This window comes from Equus asinus, chromosome 27 (genome assembly GCF_041296235.1).
Source record: "Equus asinus isolate D_3611 breed Donkey chromosome 27, EquAss-T2T_v2, whole genome shotgun sequence".
Taxonomy (NCBI): domain Eukaryota; kingdom Metazoa; phylum Chordata; class Mammalia; order Perissodactyla; family Equidae; genus Equus; species Equus asinus.
In genome coordinates, this window is record NC_091816.1 from 18,416,099 (window position 1) to 18,440,009 (window position 23,911).

Below are 23,911 nucleotides of genomic sequence, written 5' to 3' on the forward strand. Positions count from 1 at the left end.
GGGATTATTTTTATTCCTGTTCACCAAAGGATAGTTCAGAGATCCAGATATATTTTTGATCTCCTTCAGTTTATTCCTGTATTTTTTTAAATTCCACTTAGAGAATTATGGAATGTGAAAGGGGTAATGAATAAAAGATGGCATTTATGTCTAGAATTTTCTTTTGTTTCTGCTTTCAAGTTTGGAGCTTCAGCACACAGACTCTTGTGAACTCGGAAGACGAGATGGCTGCTCGGGGTCTTGCTCTTACTTCGTGCATCAGCAAATAGGCCCAGACATGCCTGAAACAAATTCCCGGAGACCCACCATTGTGTGGTAAAGCTCATCCAAGTTTGCTACAGGGAGACCATGGGGACAAGAAATAGGACAGCATGCTCACGGGGAGAAGTGACTCACTCCCCCTTCCCTGCCCCATGCAATGACAAGCACCAGAGCCTCTCAGTGCTTCCTTAATTTACGCTTTCTGTCGCCCTAGGAAAAAGAAAAAACATTCCACTTGATGCAAAAGGCATGCCCAAATGAAAGAACCTATTTAAAGGAGCGTGCTTTAAGCTTTATTCCTATAAATCATTTTGCTTGCAGCTGCAAAGCTCATTGTTCTTAAAGCTAACAAGGATTATCTCTGGTAAGCCAGGTTTGCTATTTTAAAATCAGAATTTAAAAAAGGGAGGGGGAAACTGTGTCCAGAAATTGTATGCTTTCTTTAATGGGGGACTCATATAAAGGGTTTATCCTCTTCAAACCTTTTTCTTCGTTTCAATTTTGGTAATAATGTACAATATAGTATTAATCTGATTCTTCTTACTTTCTTAAGAGAATGACAAATAATTAAAACTCTGATGTATCTCTTACTCTTCTCTACCCCTCGAATCATATTTCTGTTTCCTTTCCTGTCTCTATTCTGCATTCAAAATTGTTTTTTCTTTTCCTCCCGAGTAAAACTGTAAATTTAAGGGGAAGGAGTGGAAAAATAAGGAAGAATTTAAACAGCTTTACATAAAAGGGTTGCTTGCCATGTCTAATCCAAAATCAGCTTACAACGTAAGCCTGTTTCTTAAAATACAATGTACGGTGAAGCAGATCATGGAATTCATTTCTCAGATTCTTTTTCTTCAGAACAAATAACCTCAGTTCTATTATTTCTCCCAGCTCATCGTGCTTTATTAGTTTAAAATTCTCATAATCATTCTTCACTTGTTTGGGACTGAACTCTACGCAGAGAGCTGAAACAAGAGCCGGGTCTGTCTTGAGTGGAGTGAGGAGATAAAGCTCCTACATAGCATACTTCTTCAGTCACCCCTCTGTGCAACAGAAAATCACATTCAACTTTACAACCCTTAGAACATCACTGATGTCGCTACACAAGATAATACTGATCTGACTGTTTTACCTTTCAAAGAGGATGGCAAATAAACTTGTAGTCATGCAGTTGGTGGTGTTGCTAACTGTGAGCTCTGCCACCAGTGAGCAATGCTGTGAGTCAAGCTTCGAAGTGGGCACTTCCTATACGTCAGCTCATTTAAGGTTCCAAATAAATCTGCTGGGTTGGTATTATTATTCTCATTTTGTTGGAAAGGAAATTGAAACTCTGAGACATAAGTATCAGAGCTGAGGTTTCAACTCTTGTCTCCTTAGTTATAAAATTCCTAGTCTTCCCAAGTCACTTCAGTAGGCACTTAAAAATGTGGAAGGAAAAACAAAATTCAGACACACCTTGTGTTATTATAATAAAGCTCTAGTATAATGTTTAGAATCACCAACTACCATAAATACACAGCCTCACCAAAAATGGACATCTTAGAGAAGCAGTCAGTTATCTGAAGAAAACTTGAGAGAAATTGTCTCCACAGGGCCAAATAATTTCACATGAGACTAAACTCTATTGTTTCATTACTTATTTAAATAGAAAACATTTTCTTGCCAGTATTTCAGAATACTTATTTCCTTCCTTTCTGACCAGTGCTTTCAGCCAGAAATCCCTCGAGATATAAGCAGGAATGAATAAAAGCTGTGGGGAAAAGAATATTTTACTTGTGAGGCGAGACTTTAAAGTTAATGCAATCTTAGGACAATAGTCGCCAACTACGTGTTTCCCATCTATGCTTGGAACTTCAAGGGAAAAACAGCTTTGAAGTCCATGGCAAAGCCTCATGTTCAGAGAAGAAATAAACCTTTGGTACAACATCTCGTTCGCTTTCCTACCACAAATTGGATTGTGCCAAAACCTTCCTAGTTTCCCCTGAATTAAGGTACAGATACTACTGCTGTTGCTCTGAATTTGGCTTTCTCTTTGTAATAGATTAAAGATTTCCTTCAAGATATAAGAGATTAGTAAACTGTACTACCGGGCTTGTTTCTTAAAGATACAAAGCTAAATGCAGAGTTGTCAACTCTTTGGATAACTAAGCTATAAAATAACTCATCTTGATGAAAGGTATTTTAGGATGTTTTTCTCTTTTTGAATTGAACTATTCAGCTAGCCCATGTGAATTAAATTATCTGAACAATTGACAAACTATATTTCATTTCATCAACAGAGGCACGTCCTGGGAATCCAAAGCATCCACATGCTGCTATTTCTGAAACAAGAATTTCAGGTGAGTAAGCCACATGGATGACGACTGTGTATCTTCCATTAGAACTAGAGCTGCCTGTTTTTCATATATGCTAACAGTCATCTGAAATGTTTTATACAATTATGTATTTAAATAAACGGTCTTTCATGGTACGGATCTTAGTTATCATAGAAATGGATTCTCTCCCCATACTACACCGTGAAAACTCAGATTGGCAGCTTAGTTTTGCTAAATGATTGACTGATTCTCTAGGGGCTAAGAGCTGGGGATCTTTTTCTTTTCCCTTTCTATGGGAAAAAAAAAATCCAACTTATTGATGTTTAGAACATTTCACTTTAGGGGGTAAATTTTACAGGTGCAAGAATGATTTTAGGCTCGCACTTTTCAACCTGGGGAAAAAGTGCTGAAAGTGTAGCAGAGATGGAACGTTTGGAAATTCCAAAGATTTATTTGGTTTTGGCAAATCATGGGTATTTTCCATTTCCTTGTTTCTTCTTTTCAAACTTCTAAGGCACAAATTAAAAACTGGTGGCCAGGGGCTGAACTCACAACATCACCATTTTCTTGTCTTGTCTAGCCCTTTTATGAAATTAAATTATCTTTCTTGCCTCTGAAGCCTTTAGAGCCTGGGCCCCTCCTTAAATCTGATACAGTGAATGCTTTTAGGTAAAAGAATAAAGGATATAATTGTGACCCATTATTAATAGTATTCAGGTGTTTAGCACAATGCCTGGAACATAATTGTTACTCAATAAATTGTAGCATAATATCACTTAATATCTTTTATGAATTTAAGAAATCTATCTTATCTTGTTCTGGTCTTTTGATATGATGATTTGATACACCTCCCTATTTTATCATATTTTTATAGAGATAAAATAGCAGCATTAACAGATAATCTTATCTTTATAATTTTGCATACAATTTCTTTGTGCCCGTATCTATCCAGAATAACACTTATGAAATCAAGAATGTCAAATCTTTCTTTTTGGTCCACATCAACTTCAGAGAAGCCGATTATTTATTTATCAGATTTGGATAGTAGGATAAGTAAATGGGAAATATTGACTTTTAAATTCTAGTTTATGTATGTATGGCTACTTTTAAAAAAGTCCCTTTGTCATTCAGAATTGAAACCCTTGTATATGTTTAATAATACATAAAACCTGTTATAAGGTGGCAATTTAGAAAAAAACAACGGGACAGTAAAACTGTCATGGGTATACATTCAAATATTTTGTCTCCTGCAAATTTTCTTCCCAGCTCTTTTAATACATTCATGGAACAGGTGACTGGGTCATCCAAGTGAAAATACACAAATGCACATGCAGCCAAAGAATTATTCAAAGTTTTATCAACCTCAAATAGAGGGGAAGTAACCTTTCATCTTCCCTTATTTTCTCATGTTCCTTAAAGGAGGAGAAGTCATAAATTGTGGGTATAGAGATTCTGTGCAATTGCTTCCTTCTCTTTCATGACCCTTCACTGTCCTTTCAGAAACAGGTGCACCATCATGGATTAAGGATATACCTCATTCCTGTGGGACACGACTAGGAGGGAAATGCAGAAGCTGGCTTCCTCCTCTCCAGTTCTATAGAAGACAGAATATGAGCAAACACGCGGAATTGCTCAGATCCCCACAAGACCCAGATATGTAAACTGAGTTTCGCAGGATGTCATGCCTTGTCTCTATAATGCTCTTGTCCCTATTTCTCTTGCTCTGCTTTACCGATCACTCTATTTTCCTCTCTGTTAGTATTCAACTAACCAATTGAGTCTACTAGAAATGTAAACATTAAAGGTTGTCTGAGAGCATATATCATTTGTTTTCAATGTCTCTTTCTTTTCATTTCTACTTTCTAGGAAAGGCCATTAAAAAAATCGTACATGGAACTTTTCCTCTTATCCTGTATCTTCCTGTCTCTACCTGATTCTACATATTGGAGAAGCCTACATTTCATTTTTTAAGAAACAACATTTTTCTTAAATTACCTTGTCCAAAATAAGCTCCCTTGTGCACATTTTGAACATTTTGGTATCCCAAACTCCTGCAGATGACCTGTCCGACACGCAGTTCCCAGCGATCGTCACAAACTGTACCCCACTGGCCGTTATGAAAAACCTCCACTCTGCCCTCGTGAGGGCCGCTCCCACCAACCAGTCGAACCGTCTTAGATGGAGCTGTAACAAAAACAACCAGGGATTAATTATATATACACGTATATAGTTACATATGTGTATATTATATATACATATAGTTTATAACACTTTTTTAAAAAGTACTTTAGCACGTTTTTTCAGCAAGTTGAACTATTAGAATAAATATTAAACTTTCTAGCACCACCTATTGGTAAAGAGTTTAATGGCAAACATTGCATTAGTCAAAGCTGAAGCGTAAAATCTATTCTCTCTAATTTAACATTTATATAAGTGACATATGCAGCCCTGGTGGTGTAGTGGTTAAGATTTGGTGGTCTCGCCACCATGGCCTGGGTTCATTTCTGGTCAGGGAACCACACTCCTCGTTTTTCACTTGTCGTACTGTGATTGCTATGTGTCACTGTGATGCTGAAGGCTTTGTCATTGGTATTTTAAAAAACAGCAGGGTCACCTATGGTGGACAGGTTTCAGTGGGGCTTCCAGACTAAGATAGAGTAGGAAGAAGGACCTGGCCACCAAATTCTGAAAAGATGAGAGGATGGTGCAAAAAGACTGGGTAGGTTTTCGCTCTGCTGTTCACAGGGTCACTAGTAGTTGGAGTGGACTCTACCGCACTAACAACGAAGTTACATATACGAGAGTGCTTTAAGGACTGTGTTCCAATAACTACTATTCAACAGCTATAGGTTTGTCAATGTTATATAGACTTTTCACACTAGCTAGAAAAGTTTATACCAAAATGATTCATTATTTTCTTGACACACTAACACAACCCAGTGACTTTCAATGATGTAAGAGGTCGAGGACATTTTATATCATATACACAAAAATAGGTGACCAAACATCCTATCTTTTACCGAGAGAAACAAGATAACTATAGTAACAACATTCTTTTAGAAATAGCGCAGATCTTCCTGGTTATAAGACCCCTGCATTTTGTCCCAATAATGAGATAAAAATCAGATAATTTTTGTGCATTTTGAGAAATGACTAAAGCAGTAAACTTTGTGGAGAAATATACAATGTTTTTAATTATAAAAGTAATTTTGTTCTGCCTTGTCTAAGTAATCAAAATTGCCATATAAAGGATAAACTTTTGTATAGTCTTGATCATGCTCAGAGATTTACATCAATATTAAATGTGTCTTTCCTATTTTTAAAAACCAACATAAACATTTTGAACCTAGGGACAGATAAATGAAGTGCGTAATTAACATTACAAAAACAATTCACTTGGAATATCAATATTTCTTTAAAGAGCTTGTGCTATTCTAATAAGTATTTGCTTAAAAATCATTTGACTAAAGAAGAGAATGAAAGGCAGAGACAGAAAATGTTTTTCAAAATTTAGTTAGTGCTAAATAAAAACAACAATATTCTCCAATAATCATAAAGCCAATGAATACAGTTTTATTTAAATATATCTTTTCCAATATAAGTTTGAGATACACTATATTATAAAAAAGCAAGATATAATTACCACAACAAAAATATCTCTAATGTGAAACTGGAGTTTTACGAAATGGGGTTTCAGAGCTCAGTTAATTGAAGAAATATTTAGTAACCTTTTTTTTCTAATTGGAGTAAATTTTGTTGAAACAGTAATCCAATAACATGTAAAGAAAACCAACCATTTTCTATAACAAAACTGACTGAGCCACTTAGGAACATGAAAAGCTAACATGTTATTATATAGTATTACAATTATAATTATTTCTCGATTCTTTCAAAACATACTTCAGCGTTAGATACTGAATTAATGTAATCATGCCCAAGTGCATGAACCATCCCTTACTTGATAAACATGAGTTAACAACATTCTAAAAGGGAAAATAATTTGCTATTACAGTATTCAAACTTTCATTTACAAAGTAAAATAGCTGGGTGACCCAGTCATTCACGGTAATTACCTAAGAAAATAGGAAAGAATAATCAAGGAATGGATTGTGTAGAGTCTTAAAAATTAGAGTCATGTAGTATTAACTAGTGTCACTCCCAAATGTTTATTTTTACAGAAGTCACATGTATCCAAGCATAATATATTTATCACGATGCTATGACAAAACAGACACCATATTCAAACATTTGGTTATATGAGCTCGATTGTCTCATTGCACCAGTAAGTGTAGGAAAGTCTTCTCACTGTGCCTTCTTTACCTTTTACCCTCCCAAATATCATTAAAGAGGCTTGGCTGTCCTGGAGCAGAGGTTCTCAAACTTTAGTGTGTCCTTAGTCAGCTTGGTCTGCTACAACAAAATATCATAGACTGGGTGGCTTAAACAACAGGCGTTTATTTCTCACAGTCCTGGAGGCGGGGCAGTCCAACACCAACGTGCTGGCAGATTTGGTGTCTTGTGTCTTCTGAGGCCAGCTTCTTGGCTGGTAGATAGCTGCCATCTCCCTGTGTGCTCACATGGCCTTTCCTCTGTGTATGCTTGTGGAGAGAAGGAGAACACGCTCTCCAGTCGTCTCTTCTAATAAGAGTACCACTCCCATTATGAGGGACCTCACCCTCAGGACCTCATCCAAACTTTACCTCCCAAAGAGCCTACCTCCCAATACCATCACACTGGTGTTTAGGGCTTCAACACGTGAATTTGGGAAGGAGGGACACAACTCGATCCATATCAGTCTGCACTGAAATCATAGATTGTTAATCCCACACCCAGGGCTTCTGGTTCAGTAGGTCTTGAGTGGGACCCAAGAATTTGTGCTTTTAATGAATTCCCAGCTGATGCTGATAGTTTTATACAATCCTTTGGCCTCATTTATTCCAAAAAGAATGGCTGCAGGTTTCTTTCAAATCTCCCATGCTTGTGGGATTTTGAGGGGGAGTAAGTCCCTCTATTTGAATTCCCCCTTTTTTTTTTGAGGAAGATTAGCCCTGACCTAACATCCATGCCCATCTTCCTCTACTTTATATGTGGGAGGTCTGCCACAGCATGGCATGCCAATCGGTGCCATGTTTGCACCCGGGATCCAAACCGGTGAACCCCGGGCCGCCAAGAAGCCAAAGGTGCGAACTTAACCACTGCACCACCAGGCCGGCCCCTTAGGGCCAAATAAGTTTGGGCATGCCTATGCCTATCTGTCACCTAAATATATTCAATTATAAATCAACTATTGACACTTCGTAGTCACTTGATGAAGAGTTATGTTACAAAGGACTGACTGAATGAATGAATGAAAATAGTGAGCTCTTCTTGATATGTGAAATGCGTTACCTGACTGGATTAAATTGGTAAATGCTTAATATATCAAACAATAGAAGAAAGAGAATTTAGTGTTTCACAAGTCTGTAGAGAGAATATAATTTCTATGTGTGGAAGCAATGAGAGAAATTGTAAAGGAAAGATTGATTTAAACAAGGTAAACATGAATCCTATTATGGGAAAAAACTACTTGGTTGTCTCCTGAGAGCTCCCCCCCTCCCCCAAAAGGTGGGAGGGACAGGTGGGAGGGGCCTAATCAGGAGCCTTGTATTCCAGAACGAAATTTTGTAGGTTTAGAGAATTTATCTCTTAGAGGCAGACTAATGTTCAACAGAATCTTGGGACTAAATGTCAATTCAATTTACAACGATAAATGTAATTGCCTCAAAAACTGGAATATTTTATATCTGCTTGACAAGGCCATTTTCTCTCCGTGGGCAATCTGCACAGGAAGTCAAATCACAATCAGTGAATTACTCGTTCAATTAATTTATTAATTTACAGGGAGACATAGCAGTGAAATTTTGCCTCTGGGACTGGCCAATGCTCCTTGGTTAACACATTTTTCTTTATATATGTTAATACATTCAATCAGCTTAGGTGATTTGACATCTCTCTGCTCCGATTCATTGCAGTTTAACTTTCTAAATGCAGTCTTATTACTTCCTAGGTCTGGAGGGAAGAGTATTGTACTGATAATTTCTCTATATATTTAAGTCTGTATATAAAATAAAAACAATATGTAAAACAATTATGACACAAATAGCTCATTCATATTTTTATGGCCATAAGACACCAAAAGAAAAACAAAAAATGGAGCAAATAATTTAGAACAGGTTTTGTAATCTAATCTGAGGACATAACTCCAAATATAGCAAAAGTTAAATTCAGTGATTATATTTCTTTTGTTCTTGAAGGCTTATTTTTAAAGGAGGAAGTAAAAGAAAAATATGTTAGCTCAGAATAGAAGAATAACTAAATTAATTATAGTATATATCTATATATTAGAGTGATAGTTTTAGAGGCATTAAACATAACTGCCAAAGATCATGTAGAAAATGGAAAAAAAGATGATAAAATAATATTAAGTGACTATATTAAGATTAAAATTTTATTTCAATTATGCAAAAAAATTTGATATATAAAAAGACTGAAAGGAAGTATCCAAGCGTATTGACAGTAATTCTGTACATGGGACAGAAACTGAATATATAATCTTTCCCTTATTTTCTGTAATTGTGTTATTTTAAAAACTAAGAATAATTTAATTAAAATAAGTGGTGGCTGGATATTCACCAATGTCATTACTGTTCTAAAGGGTCTATGACTCAAAAAAAGCTGAAATTCATAAAATTGAAGGGAAAGAACAAGATCAGATGGGAGATGTAGTATAATGCCATTTATACAAAACAACACAAAAAACAATACCACCTATTATTTATGCACACATACGCATGTAGTAAATGTATAAAAATGTAAATGGAGAGAAGCATATAAACTCCATGATGAAAGTTTACCCTGGAAAAGTGAGGGAGGCAGGCATAAATGGGGCTTCAACTGTATTAGTTAACATTACATTTCTTAAAAAACAAATACCTATAGTCACTATGGTAAGACGTCAACATCTCCAAAATCCAGGTGATGAGTACAGACTACTTATTAGCTATTTATAAATGTTCTTCCTTCTTTTCTTTATGTTTGAAATATATTCTATTTAAAGAAGAAAATACTTTCACAGTGACATTGAGGGAGCCATACATGAGCCCTAATTAATTACAAAAGTGCTTCATATACAAGTCTTTCCTTAAAAGTTAGAAAAAGGATAATATCAATTTACTAACCTATATTAGACAATATTCTGATTTGAGCAGACAAGTCAAGAAGGATGCGAACTCTGGGAGCTTCTTTGCATGGGTCCCTCACTGCTACACAAGTAAAAATAAAGAACTGAGGTCCAAAACGACTTTTGAGGGGGCGGCCTGGTGGTGTAGTGGTTAAGTTTGTGTGCTCTGCTTAGGTGGCCCAGGGTTCACGGGTTTGGATCCTGGGCACGGACCCACACACTGCTCATCAAGACATGCTGTGCCAGCATCCCACGTACAAAATAGATTAAGAGTGGCACAGATGTTGGCTCAGTGCCAATCTTCCTCAAGCAAAAAGAGAAAGATAGGCTACAGATGTTAGCTCAGGGCCAATCTCCCTCACCAAAAAAGTAAAAAGATTTTTGAGGAGTGTAGTCCTTTCATTTTAATTATCATATTGTTCACCTCCTTGTCATGTTTCTTTTTTTGAACTAAGATTTAAGGTTAAATTTATCACAGTGGTAATTATTATATTTGAGTCCCAAATGTAACAAAGAAATTAAAAAAAAAATCTGGTTTCAGGTTGACCTGGAAGTCCTTGCAATATGGCAAAATTCCTCTAGAAAGGGAATTGATTTTTTTATTTAAGATAATCAGCTTAATGAGGTGTTTAGCTATGAAAGGCATAATTGGATATCAGATGTTTGGAGAAATGTGTTAAAATCTACAGGAAAAAAATGTAACAGATTTTGACTCTTACTCTGGGAGTCAAAGGAGACAAGGATTTTGGAAATCCCGAGACAAGGTAAAGCAGAGAAAGCAGAGAAACCAGAGAGACAGAATTTCAGTGGAGAAGGAGTGTACAAAAGTATTTTGATGGCAGCAGAGAGATTGAGGAGAACGGCCAGTGAGGAAAATCTGGTTTCTAAGCCAGCTGGGAATTTCAACACAGTGAAGTCGATGGGTCAACTTTCAGTTGTAGACTCTTCTGCTTACATTTTCCTGTTTTGCGTAAATCTTTAGTAAAATTCTCTTAGATCCCCAGGTGGAACTAGGGTACTTCGCCAAGGGAAGGGAGAGATGCGGCGCTCACAGCTGGAATGAGTGATGTGGAGAGAAAGGAGCTGCCGAGGATGCCTAGGGCTACTGTAACAGATGATCACAAATGTGTGACTGAAAAACCACAGAGATTTATTTTCTCACAGTTCTGGAGGCCAGAAGTTTGAAATCAATACACCAGCAGGGCCAGGCTCCCTTCGAAGCCCGTGGGAAGAAATCCTTCCTTGCCTTTTCCCAGCTTCTAGTGACTCCTGGCAATTCGTGGAGTTCCTTGGGTTGTAACTGTGGCACTCCAATCTCTGCCTTCATCTTCACATGGTCTTCCTTGCTGTGCCTCTGTGTGTCCTGCTCTTCTTAGAAGGACGCCAGTCATTAAATTTGGGGCGCACCTGAATCCAATATGACTTCATCTTCATTTAATTGCACCTGCAAAGACCCTGCTTCCAAATAAGGTCACATTTGAGGTTTCAGATGGACATGAATTGTAAGAAACACTGTTAAACCCACTATCAAAGAGGTGGCAGGGATGTGGATGAAGAGACATGGAGGAACATAATTTTTCTGTATTTTCCTCAAACTATTTTATATAGGAGACACTGGAATTGCCTTAGAATGTGAGGCTGGTGCTCAAACAATTTTAATTCAATATTAAAGAACAAACTGACTGGGGATGGCCCAGTGCTGTAGTGGTTCAGTTCACATACTCCACTTTGGTGGCCTGGGGTTCACAGGTTTGGATCTTGCAGATCTAGCATGGCTCATCAAGCCATGCTGTGGCAGCATCCCACATACAAAATAAAGGGAATTGGGGCAGACGTTAGCTCAGAGACAATCTTCCTCAAGCAAAAAGAGGAAGATTGGCAACAGATGTTAGCTCAGGTCCAATCTTCCTCACCAAAAAAAAAGTTAAAAAAAAAAATGAGTAAAGAACAAACAGACCTCCAAGATGTGAGAACTGCAGAATAGCCAAGCAGTAGATATTTTGGTTACAATGGAAATTAACCAGTTAGCAAAGTCAAGCACGATTATACTGAACATCCATAGTTCAACTGCTGAATAACTAAACATTGCAAATGTGTTGCTCCAGAATAAACTGTGCTAAACTCAGATGATGCTGAGTAGATCTCACTTAATTCTGAGTAAGAGTAAATTACTTCAATGTGTGAAAATTAAAAAATAGAAGGCTTTTAATTTCCTACATTTAATTTGTCAGTTTTTGAATCAAATCATGAAATAGGACTTTAAAATTCTTGCTAAAAGAAATGGCAAATATTAAGATGAAACAAGAACTTGGCATTTAAAAAGAATATTTCCCTAGATGTACAAATCCTCACAGGGATGTGATGATTAAGTATCCATTTATCTGGGGAAAAAAAAAAACAAAACTGAAAAGTCGACTGAGACAAGAAAAGCAGAGCATGGTTATAGTATAAGTTCTCTTCACAGTATCATGAGCTACAATGCTGTTTTTACCATTGGATTTTCAAATTTCCAATCAAATAAAAATGTCTGCATTTCAAAGAGCATATTGTCTTCTTCAAGGGATCATGTTCATATATTGGGATTTTGTTACGATTTTAGAGCAATCTTGTTATTATTTAATATTTCATTTCTAAGTGAGTCAGTTTCTAGAGTTATGTAGGAGAACTTTAAAAAGTTTATAAAGGTGAATTTTATTTACCTATTTGTAGGGTATTTAAAATGTTGCTGTTCACTTAAAACCCTAGGGCATAAAAATAATCAAGTTGTCCATTAAGATATTAAGCAAACTAGTTTAGGAAACTCACTTCATAAAATAGCATAAATTACATTATCATTCTTTCTGCTTTCTAAAAATGTCGGCCTCAGACCTAATAAAGTCCTCATGTCCCTCTTTATAAGCTCTTTATTACTTATCAGTGATAAGTAATCTAATCTGTTTGACCCTTCATTTGCCCATTTATAAAATAAATGTAATAACACCTACCTCTTAGGATTGAGGTTTCAAGTATGACAATAAGTAAAAAAATGTATTTTAAATGGTAAATTACTATACAAATGGTAGTGATAGAATTATTGATTATATTTTATTCCGAATATCCTAGGAAACTGTGAAATCATAGACTGTAGGAGATTTGAGCTGTGGATCTTGGAGAAAAATGTCCCAAATTTGGCCCACTAAAGTTTAATCTGTCCAGATATTGGCAGGGCTGGCAATTCAGTACAGGTTCTCTGACTTTTCATGAAGAGAAAATAATTTTCTGAAATAACTGAGTGTTTGCACCTTGAATTGAGTTGGGAGGTAAACTGAAAGTCAATATACATTCTCCTTGGCATTGTGTGCTATATTGTGTTCATGCTCATAACTGTTCAGAACTCTGCAAGCTGTTATCAGATTGACTTATGGGAACTGGTAGAAGACAACAGTGCGAGCGGTCTTCATTACGTCTGCACTCAACAAGAGAGGCCATAATTTGTGTCCAACAGCTGTGCCTGGAGGCATTTGAGATAGATCACTTGATGCCTCAAAAATCTAACAGAGAAGCTGTTTTCCTCCTCCAGGAAACATTGCTTCCATTTGCTTAGGTTAAATCTTGACTATCTTGGTGTAATCAAAGTAGATACTCTTAGAAACAAGAAAAAAACATGAGATGGGCATATTTTCTTCGGGCAATAATGGAAAGAAAACCAGCAAAGAACTGTAAAATATGATGTATCTCAACATCTGGGTTCTTAGTTAGATTGGGGTACTAAATGCTTTATTTCAAAAGAGAGGGTCCTGTGCTCACTCATCAGAGAAGGAGCAGGATGCGTACCATGAACCCGATGCTTTTCTAGACCAGGAGTTAGGGGACCAGGGCTCTAGTCCCAGCTGGACTGTGCTACAGACTTGCTTTATGACTTTGGACATACTCTTTTGCCTGTTTGCGCTTTAATTAGTTCATTTTTTCTGGCATCTTTTGTAATTATCTCACAAGAATGTAGTGAGAATGACTCTAGTTCACGAAAGTACTTTGAAGAAGTTTGAGAGGGAAAGTCAGGTTAAGATGCAATATAATGTTGTACCTAAGTGATAGAATTTAAAATTAGATAAACCAAGATGCAAACTGCAGACCCACCACATAGACCCTGCTGTGTGCTTTTGCACAGGTCACTTAACTGGTCTAAATCCCCAGGGGAAAAACAGCAGCATGAATTTACTTGTGAAGATTAGGTAAAGGAGACATAAGAAATGCTTTGCAAAGTACCCAGCACAGAGGGGTCACTATATACACGTATTATTGTTATTATTAATATTATTATTTCTTAAAAATTCAGATGTCTGGCCTCATGATTGGGAACAGGTTATGGTGGCACAAAAGTATCACAGATTAAAGAAGAGTTTCTCAACTACTTTGTGCTTCAGAATCCCAAGGGGAGCTTTCGGAAATCACATATATCTGTCCGCAACTCAAACCCTTGAAATCAGAATCTCTATGTGTCAGGTCCAGCCATCTGTATGCGATAAAAGCCTTAGAGTCATTCCTATGCTCGCCACAGCTTGAAAACAATTGCGAGAACAATATTAGAACATAGTGTGATTTTTTAGAGAGTTCTAAACCTTTCACATTATGGAAGAATTGACCTAATACATTGTTGCCTAATAGCAGTTAGCAAGAATATTAATAAATATTATTGGACAACACAGGTTGATCCACTTTTTCAGGGCCCTTTACCCTGCATTCTGAGATTCTGAATGGGCAATCCTAACTAACCCATCACTCAGTATTTCCCTCATTTTGTTGGCAATGAGTGTGCCCCATTCTCTAGACACTATAGTAGTTAGTCAATGGAAAACTCAGGATCCAAGGAGAGACAAGAGTTTTTTGACAGAACGAAGGGGGCATTCTTTCTCACACATGGTCAGATTTGAAGATAATGCGGCATAGCAAGAGCCTACTTGACAATGAAACATACGTAAAGAGAAAGAAAAACAGAGTCCAAAAGACTTAGTTTGAAGTCCTGGATCCTGCCAGACCTGAAGCAAACCCATCTTGGAATTCTTAATTATGTGAGGCAATAGATTTTGCTTCTTGACTAAGCAAGTTTCTGTTATTTTCTACTTAAAAAGTTCTTACAAATACCTAGGTGGCGATTATTTGACAAAGAACAGTAGAAGTAGTTTCCCAGGTCATTCTGTTTGTCTCATCACCACTGGTTACTGTCTACTTAAATTTCATTACCCAGCAATTTTCATTATTTCATGAAACACCATAATGTAAAAGAACATCACTGAAACGTGAAAACACAATATTGGCAAAAAAACAGCATTGAAATTGTTTTCTTAACTATAAAAACACAAGAATGTCTCAAACTTATTTATGCTACAGTTTAGGCCCTCTTTAAGAACAGACTGACAGAAAGACAGGCAAAGACAACTGAGGCAAGATCTTCCTCATTCTGGAACAGTGGCAGCCCTGTGCTGTGAAGATTTAACATGAGACTGCTCACAGACGCTGAGGTCAATTCTTGATACCTTGCTGTTACGGATCGACTCGTATCTCCCAAAATTCCTATGTTGAAGTCCTAACCCCCTAATGTGAGCATATTTGGAGATAGGGCCTCTTAGGAGATGATTAAGGTTAAATGAGGCCATGGAGGGGAGGCCCTAATCCAAGAGGACTGGCATCCTAAAGGCACCTTGATCTTGGACTGTCAGTCTCCAGAACTGTGAGAAAATACATTCCTGTTGTTTGAGCCATCCTGGCTGTAGTATTCTGTTTTGGCAACGTTAGCAGATTAATATACTTCCTTTTTTTTCACTTTGTTTTGTGTTTTTGATTAGTTTCAAATGAAATGAGAAACAGAGTACCCCAGTGGGTATAAAGTTGAAAATATAAGCTTTGTCTTTAATTTATAAATAAGAATTAAGCCGCCATACCCAGTACATTGTGATCTGAACAGATTACAAACTTCTCTTTAACAAAATAATCATTTTGTCACTGAAACACCTACTTCAAAGGCTTGGAAGATTCTTATTAAAAAACTACAAAAGACAACACAACCACAGGCACTCGCAACTAGAATATATAACTATGTCCTGGGGGGCTTTGGGGAGAAGAAGGAAAAAACGATGGCAACAGACGTTAGCTCAGGTGCCAATCTTTAAAAAAAAAAAGAATCTTCAGGAATTTAGAAACAAAAGCAAAAAGAAAACCTACAAAGGTATTTATTAAGGACCTACTAGATGTCTGAATACAGTAATAACAATTATTCATTTAGCTACTCTCTGAGATTAATGCATGACACGTTGTTTTGGTGGAGAAATAGTGTTCCCCAGTACAGTAGGTAACAGGACTAAATGAGAATATAACAGGAGAGTTTTGGAATAGAACAGATAATCATTTTGTAGAGAACAAATAGATTATGCTGCAAGCCATGTAGAGTTTTTGTGAAAATATTGTGCACAGAAACCTAATATTTGTATTTGTATTCAGTTGAAAGAATTTACCTTTCAGCATTTATAAGAAATGAAAATTCAGAATTACACAAAACATCATTAGGAAGAAGGGTGTTTTTCATTTTGCTGAAGAATTCACATTGGGATTCCTTTAAATAGTTCCTGTAATGAGCATCAGAAAGGTTGCTGGGACTCAGTTATTTAACTTTGCAGGGGGTCAAGCAGGATGTAATAATTCAGGGTAAGCAGGAAACGGGAATAACTATAGCCCCTGGGCAAAGGTCAAGAGTGTAGGTTAAGCCACAACAAGAGATCTTCCTCCAACACTTCATGTGCAAGCAAGTAACTGTAGGGGAGTGCATTTCCAGAGCAGCCAGGCTGATGGAGGCAAGTACTATGTTGTCAACCTGTACTCTTGGAAGATGCTTTAATTGGAACAAAATAGATGATCTTGGGTCAGTGTAGGACCAAATTTACTGTGGAATAGGGAGCCAGGACCCAGTTCTCTGAAGAGGTGCAGGAAAGCCATGTGGTCCTCTGAGGCTATGGAGGAACCAGAAGTGGCGTGTTGGGTCTCTCTCCTCCATCTGCCTCCCGGCACATAACTGGGTGAATTTCAAATTTTCCTGGTGCAAAAGGCTTTGCTGAAGCTGTGTGGATTGTTTTGTTGTCCCTTCTAATTGGCTGTAGTGAGAGTCAGGCTGTGAGAGTCAACTGGGAGAGGGACTAAACCAGACGAGCCCTAACTGCTGGATCCATTACTGAGTCAAATCTGTGTATCAATTTACAAGACATATCAGTTACACACACTATTAAGGAACACATCTATTTGTTAATGGAACATTACGTGTTTTAGCAACAGTTTGTGGAATTAAATAAAGCTTTAAATGCCACGTAACTGTCAAGACTGAGCAGCATTTGTCTAAGTTACCTGGAGCCATCACTGCTCGAGTATACTCTGCTCTGCTACACCATAACCGGGCCTCCTGGGAGAAGTACAGCAAGGAGTTAAAAAAGGAGGCACAACAAAAAAAGAGAGACATCAAAGCAGCCATGTTATATTGAAAAATGTTAAAACTGAGCCAGTTCCTGAAACAAAGCTAGAATACTAGCAACAGCTCCCTCCCTTGGCGCATGTAAGTCACATTCATTACCGATAATAGAAGCTTTGTGAGCATTCCAGGGAGAATATGCTTCTGAGACACACACTTAGGGGAGAGACTGGAGGCAGTAGCTACAGCAGTAAATGAAGGTGGAAACATAAGTAAAGACTGAGAATGCTTTTTTGGAATTTGACCTAATGGAAGTCATACTGTAAGAATTTTCATCTCCTTAGAGTCTTCAAATTATTAGGCCCATTCTTGAAAACTAAATTGCTCATTGCAAATCTTTCTCTCTCCTCCTTCTTTCTCTCTCCATACCCTCCATACTACATATTTGTGGCATTTGTATATAAAAATGCGTAATGCTAGTGTGGGAATGTTGAATGGAGTCATAGTTACAAAGAAGAATTTGGGAGACCAACACACTTGGCTTTGAGTTTCTGCCCTTCTATCTATTAACAGTAAACTTCAGTTTCTAATCTATAAAATGGGAATAATAATAGAAGTTGCCTCAAAGGCTCTTCTGAGGATTAGATGAGATAACGCATCCAAAGGCCCTGGTGCACAGCAAATGCTCACTAACTGTTCATTATTATAACTATTGAGTGCTTGGAGGAGAAGGCTGTACTCCGGTCAATTGAATGCTTTGAGAAAGACCACAATTCCTTTAAGATTGTGCTGAGTCCTCAGTAGAAATCTAATGAAAGACAAACTGAGATTTCATAACATCGTACAAGCTTCAAAGTAAGATACTCTAAATTCACATCCTAGCTATAGTCTCATTGGGCATGAGCAAAGCACAAAATACTAACAAATGACACATTAGTAATTGAGATTTTTAGGACAGAGCATCACACAAGGTGTTTCATTGTGTGGAAGGACTTCATTTGCTTGACTGAAACACTTACCCTTCCAAGTCAGTGAGAAAACTGCAGACAAACCTTTGTGACAGTGTTAGAGCTCAGTGCAGACTTGTTTTCTCTTCATTCCACCTTATTAAAGTTGGTATAATTTGTGCGTTTGAACTGGGCATCCAGTATCTATTTTGATCTAAAGAGAGAAGACAAGCCCTTCTCCCCTAATTTGGAAAGTTCAGGCTAGTGTTTCACACACTTAAGGATCCATTTGTAGTTTGGAGCATCAGCTAACTTATGAACTGAATCTCCTGGAATGGTCTCCCACGGTCTCTGGAATCAGGGCCATTCTGTAGCCAATGTAGACCAAGGCTGGCTGGCAAGAGAACAGGATTCCTCCCAGGCCCCACCTGTCCCCCAGTGCAGAGTAGGGTAGGAAGTCATATCCAGTTAAACCACGGACAGAGAGATCCAACCAATCTCCAGATGTTTGCATTAACCGGTTAGTCAACTCTCCAGTTTGCTAACATTGAGGGCTCTCTGATGACTGGCTCACGCCCCTCCTTCTCACTTCTTTTCCTGGAGACTTTGGTGTCATGCAGGCACACACCCAGATGACCACTGACAACTCTAATTTGTGTCAACCCTTCTTGGAGCCTTCTCATCAGCCACATCTTGGGCTCATGCTTTGTCCTTCAGAGCCTGCCCTCTTGTTTTATTGGCCTGACGTTTTGTTCTGACCTCTCTTGTCAGCTTCCGGCCCTGGTGTGGCCTCTGTTCAGTCACTTCTTTTATTTATAACTTATGCTCTTCTGCTCGGCTCAGACAAACTCGCTGATTTGTGATCTGGTCACACTTGCGTTGCTCTATCAAATGTAAGATCCCATCTTATTCTCTAGCATCTCTCTTTTTGTCCACGACATTTATTTGGCTTCTTGCATTTTCATTTTGCTTTCCGTCCTGATTACAGATTTAAAATGCCTGCATTATACCAGTGAGGAACAGAAGTTCCAGTTCAGAGAGACCACTATGAACCATACTTTACATGTTTAAAGCATTTTATGATTTTATAGAGCATCTGCATACACTCAACATCTTATGTGATCCTCACAAGAACCCTGTGAGGTAGGTGTCAAGACTCCATCTTACAGGGGAGGGAATGGAAGTGGTGAGATACACATACACATAGTGTGACTTAGAATTCTACTAGAACCTTAATGCTGTGAGTTCTGGGACTTTGTGCTAAACTTTGAAGGAAAGCAGTGCTGTAAAAATGTGATCTGTTAATAGACAGACATTTAAAAATACCATGGAATCCCATATTTTACCTATTTCTTTTTTTTCTCCTGCCTTTTCCTATGTTTTCTCCTTTCTCATTTTTGGCCTTTTCTTCACCAACACGTATTTCTACACGTATTTCTAGTTCTACTGAAGTATTTCTTTTTCTCCAGGATCTATACTGGATAGCTAAAGCATAAAACAAAAAAGCTTTTTAGAATAAAAAATTATCAGCATTATTTTTTCATGATCAAACTATTCTTGCTTTAAATGGTCAGGTAATTTAAGGAAATAGTTTTGTTTTTCGGTTCAAATGTGTTGAATGAACTGTCCAAGCTCCACTTTCCCTCACTATAAAACTTGAAAAAAAGATGCTATAACTTGGATAATAAGACAAGAAGGTAAACTAAGCAAATCAAAATCAATTTATCTTTTTAATATTCTAAGGAATTTAAATTTCTTGATCTCCTCTAAAGACCCATAGAGTCCTGTTCTTCCCCCAGCATAGCTTTGCTTTATTGTATAGTTGCCTCTTTACATGACTATGTCTTTCAGGGACAATCAGCTCTTTAAGGCCAGAGACAATAGCTATCTTATTAGCTGCTGTGTCCAGCTTTATAAAGAGCTATATGTATGTATGTAATGAACATATGCCAAATGCATGAATGAATGAGGGAATGAACAAATAGATTTTCTTTTATGTCATCTCTATCTCTAGTTGAGAATAGTGTTTTTGAATGTAAAGAACCCACATATAATCAGTATCCATGAGATTTCTCCTAGAACCCAGTGGGTTAAATTGGGTTCAGCAAGATACTAGATGAATGGGTGGCAGAGGGATGCTGGTCTGGCTCTGTGGACTGGTAGGAGCAGCCTTTCAGTTGGTACATGGGAGACATCTCAACCAGGGGTGCTAGGGCATGGTGGTGATGGTGGGGTACTGGAGAGGGGAGAAGTATGAGCATGGGAGCAGAGTCCCAAACAGCACCAAGGACCAGGAGAAGCCATGAGGAAGCCGGGTACCGTACAGGAACCAAGGTTGTTTGGAGGAGCCACAAAGGGATCTCGGAGTCAGCTGTGCTGATGACTTGTCCAGAGGTGAAGGGCCTTTTAATGAGATGGTAGCAGAGGGTTCCTGCCCAACCCACCTGATCTTAAAAGGGCCCTGCCCTAATATGATCAGGGAGTTATACTGGTCCTGACACATATATAAGAGAGGAAATCAATGATTATTTTTATTACGTTTAAATTATGCCTGAAAAATATGAAAAAAATGCATATTAAAGTAATTCAATATAAATTTTCATATATCATAATTAATTGAAGATGTAGAGAATCAGGCACTTTCATACAGAATACATGAGTATCTTTTTGGAGCCATTTGCAAGGATCCATCAAATTGTAAAATGCATATCATCTTTGGATTATTGATTCTACTTTTAGCAAATTCTCTATCAAAAACTGTTCCCACAAGATCGTATATAAGAATGCTGAATGTAGCACTGTTTATTAAAGCCAAACAAAAGAAAACAAAAATCATCAAGTGCTCACGGCTAGGGGGTTGAATGACACATTATGGTATAGCTATATAATGGTATAATGTGCAGCCATTGAGAGAGGAGGTAGAGCCATATATAATGACATGGGCAGATGACTGGCATATTAAATTAAGTTAGAAGAACTTATTTAAATAAGAAGAACTTAAATATTAAGAACTTTCTTAAATAAGAAAGCAGAACGTACTGTATAGATGTTTGTGTAGATGATTCTTTTTCTCTTTTGGGACATCATAGTATTACACACTTTCTATGGGGGGTGAGCATTAGGGTAATTTAGAGGCTAATACATGAAAATACCTCCCATTACTTTCTCAAAGAAAGTATGCACATAAACTTCAAAATAGCCATAAAAATATCTTATCTGTAGCTGAAAACATTTCTGAACATATGTGAAAAAAATGTTCAAAGCATTTGATAACCTCAGGTAACAGAAGACAGTGTGTGTGTTCAGTACAGACTACAAAATCAAGAAGCCCCTTATTTGCCAAGTTTGACCAGAGTCAAGGTTAAGAAGCTCAGAGAAACTCTCAAGAAAGCAAGAAAAGAAGATAAAGAAGAACCAAAGATAAAGATAAAGAGAGAGATAAAGAGAAAGAAAAGCATGAAGACCTGGAAGAGAGAGCTATACAAGGAACTCAAGTGAAAATGAATGGAGGGACAAGAAGAAAGGGGAAGAAGTGGAATAAAAAGTATACAGCAGACAAAAGTGATCACATGAAAGGATAAATGGACACAAAGGAGAAAAGATATACTAATGTTTCTATTATCTTAATACAATGGTAATAACACTGATAATGATTGAATAAAACAAAGCACTTTGAGGAGACACAATACTCTGTGTTGTTCAATTTAGGAGCAAAGACAGATCAACAAGGCAATGATGGTGGAAAGCACCATGTGGTTACGTTATATTTTAACGAATGGCATTCACAATGGTGACCCTAATTTGTCTAAATGTGACATCCATACACAGTATTAGGCTAAAATAATTATTTTTGCTGAGACAGAGAAATTGTACTATAGTTTTTAAAACAATAACTACAATGGAAAACTGCTAGATTTTTGGTACTTTAAAGGATTTGCCATAACCTGTCTAAAACAGACCCCTGATGGGTAAAGATTATGTTGCTGTGTGTGTGTACCAGCTATTCCCACAGACACACACACATCGCTTGTAGCTCCCATTGGGAATCCAGAGGAGTTGTCCCTGCATTCTGAGAAGTCACGTGTGGACTCCTCAATCCTTTTCACAATCCTTTCACTGTATCTGTGAAGACTGGGCTTAGACGCACAATAGTTGACTTATGGCATGGCATGTTGAAGGCAGCTCTTCTAATATTTAGTTTTTAAGGTCCAATTTACAGATTCTCTACACTGCAACATGAGGTGGGCATTCCATCGACACAGAATTCTGTTGTGAAATCTATTCTGTTGCAGTTTTGAAAGTCTAGGATATAGAATACCACTTCTCAAATTTTTGGTAAAATATAACCAAACACAAAAACCCGAGCCATCAGAGAATTAGTCTGTGAAGGTCCTTAGATTGTCCAAATTCCTACATGTAACCTTTCAGTTAGCTCAGTTAGTAGATAAAGAGGCTGTAATTGTTTCTATTCATAAACTCGATTTTCCTTCAGCAGATAGAAATGGACTTGAAAATTGAACAATTTTCCATGTGGAATTTTTAGAAAATCGTACTCACCACAAAAACAAAATACAAATGGGTAACGAGATTTAAAGAGCTGTGTAATTTAATCTATTTGTTTTACTCCAATTAGCACGCTTTGTTTGTAGAAAACTGTGGCTGACTTCCACAGAATCTCTACGGATTGACGCTGAAGCTCCCAACATTTGCCTCAAACCCAGACCACTACTATCACAACTCGTTTATAACAAAGGCACACACAAAAAACAAGAAACTATAAACTTACTTAGCATGCTTCCACTCCCCTTTTCTCCCTTCTGGCCTTTTTGTCCTGGATTTCCTTGAAAAGAAAAGCCAAAAAATGACCTTTTAAAATTAGGGCAGTTCACAATGCTTGCTTTAAAGGAGACAGGGTACCACAAGGTGATCTAGAATATTAACGCATAACAATCTACAGATATTCAAATATAATAATGCTGTTGATGATGGTAATAATAAAAATAGCTGTCATTTTAGAAGCCCTATTATGAACCTGGCATTGTTCTGGGTAGGTCCTTAGCACATTATCTCATTATTTGCAAGGGATTAAATGTTCTATTTTCCTAAAAGTGGAAAAAACTGAAGTGTAAGCAGTTTAGCAGTTAGTTTGGTGCTGATTTATCCTTTCGTCCCCAGCCTTTGACTGTGCCTTCCTTCCTCCCCCAGGGAGCCTGGTGCTGTCCATCTCATCCTACTCCTTGTGACACTATTCCCATGACAACTTCTCTATCTTGTTTTCCCTTTCTTTAGCATGGAGCATCCCAAAGACCTGGCTGGGATGAATTTCTGGGAGTGCCAAGACCCACCTCAGTCCTGGGGGAAGCCAGGAAGGTCTGAGGGGCATCACAGCCTCTGGGCTAGTTCCTTTTGGCTTTGAGAAACCTCAGCCACTTCCCTAGGGGTGCGGTCCAAATGTTATCATTTTACATGAGGATCAGGACTTCAAATAGGTATGGAAACATTGCTAGGACCTTAGTCTTTGCTAATGGGCTGCTATTTCACCCACAGTTCCATTTTTAAAGGTATACCGAGAAGACCGCCCTTTGGTACCAACTAGAGATTTTAATGGTAATAATTTCGTCTTCTGAGAGTGGTGGTGTTTTTTGCTTATCAATTCTTCTTTCAATAGTCCTCAGATATCTACCTTGCAAGTAACAACCTTCTTGACATAAATATAGGACAGATCATAGTGCTGTCTGCCTCT

General features: G+C 37.6%; 1 protein-coding gene and 1 long non-coding RNA gene across 2 annotated transcripts in view; one reads left to right on the forward strand and one right to left on the reverse strand.

Annotated features, from left to right (window-relative positions):
• Nucleotides 1-23,911, reverse strand: part of MSR1 (macrophage scavenger receptor 1) — a 74,366-nt gene that overhangs the window by 5,402 nt on the left and 45,053 nt on the right. The window contains exons 8-9 of the mRNA XM_014847816.3: nucleotides 22,955-23,008; nucleotides 4,569-4,757 (exon numbers count right to left, since the gene is read on the reverse strand). Of these exons, the coding sequence (XP_014703302.2) occupies nucleotides 4,569-4,757; nucleotides 22,955-23,008 (243 nt within the window). The remainder of the gene's footprint in view (nucleotides 1-4,568; nucleotides 4,758-22,954; nucleotides 23,009-23,911) is intronic.
• Nucleotides 2,232-4,392, forward strand: LOC123281442 (uncharacterized). The gene is made up of 3 exons (XR_011498785.1): nucleotides 2,232-2,434; nucleotides 2,538-2,597; nucleotides 4,074-4,392. It is a non-coding gene; the product is annotated as an uncharacterized lncRNA (long non-coding RNA).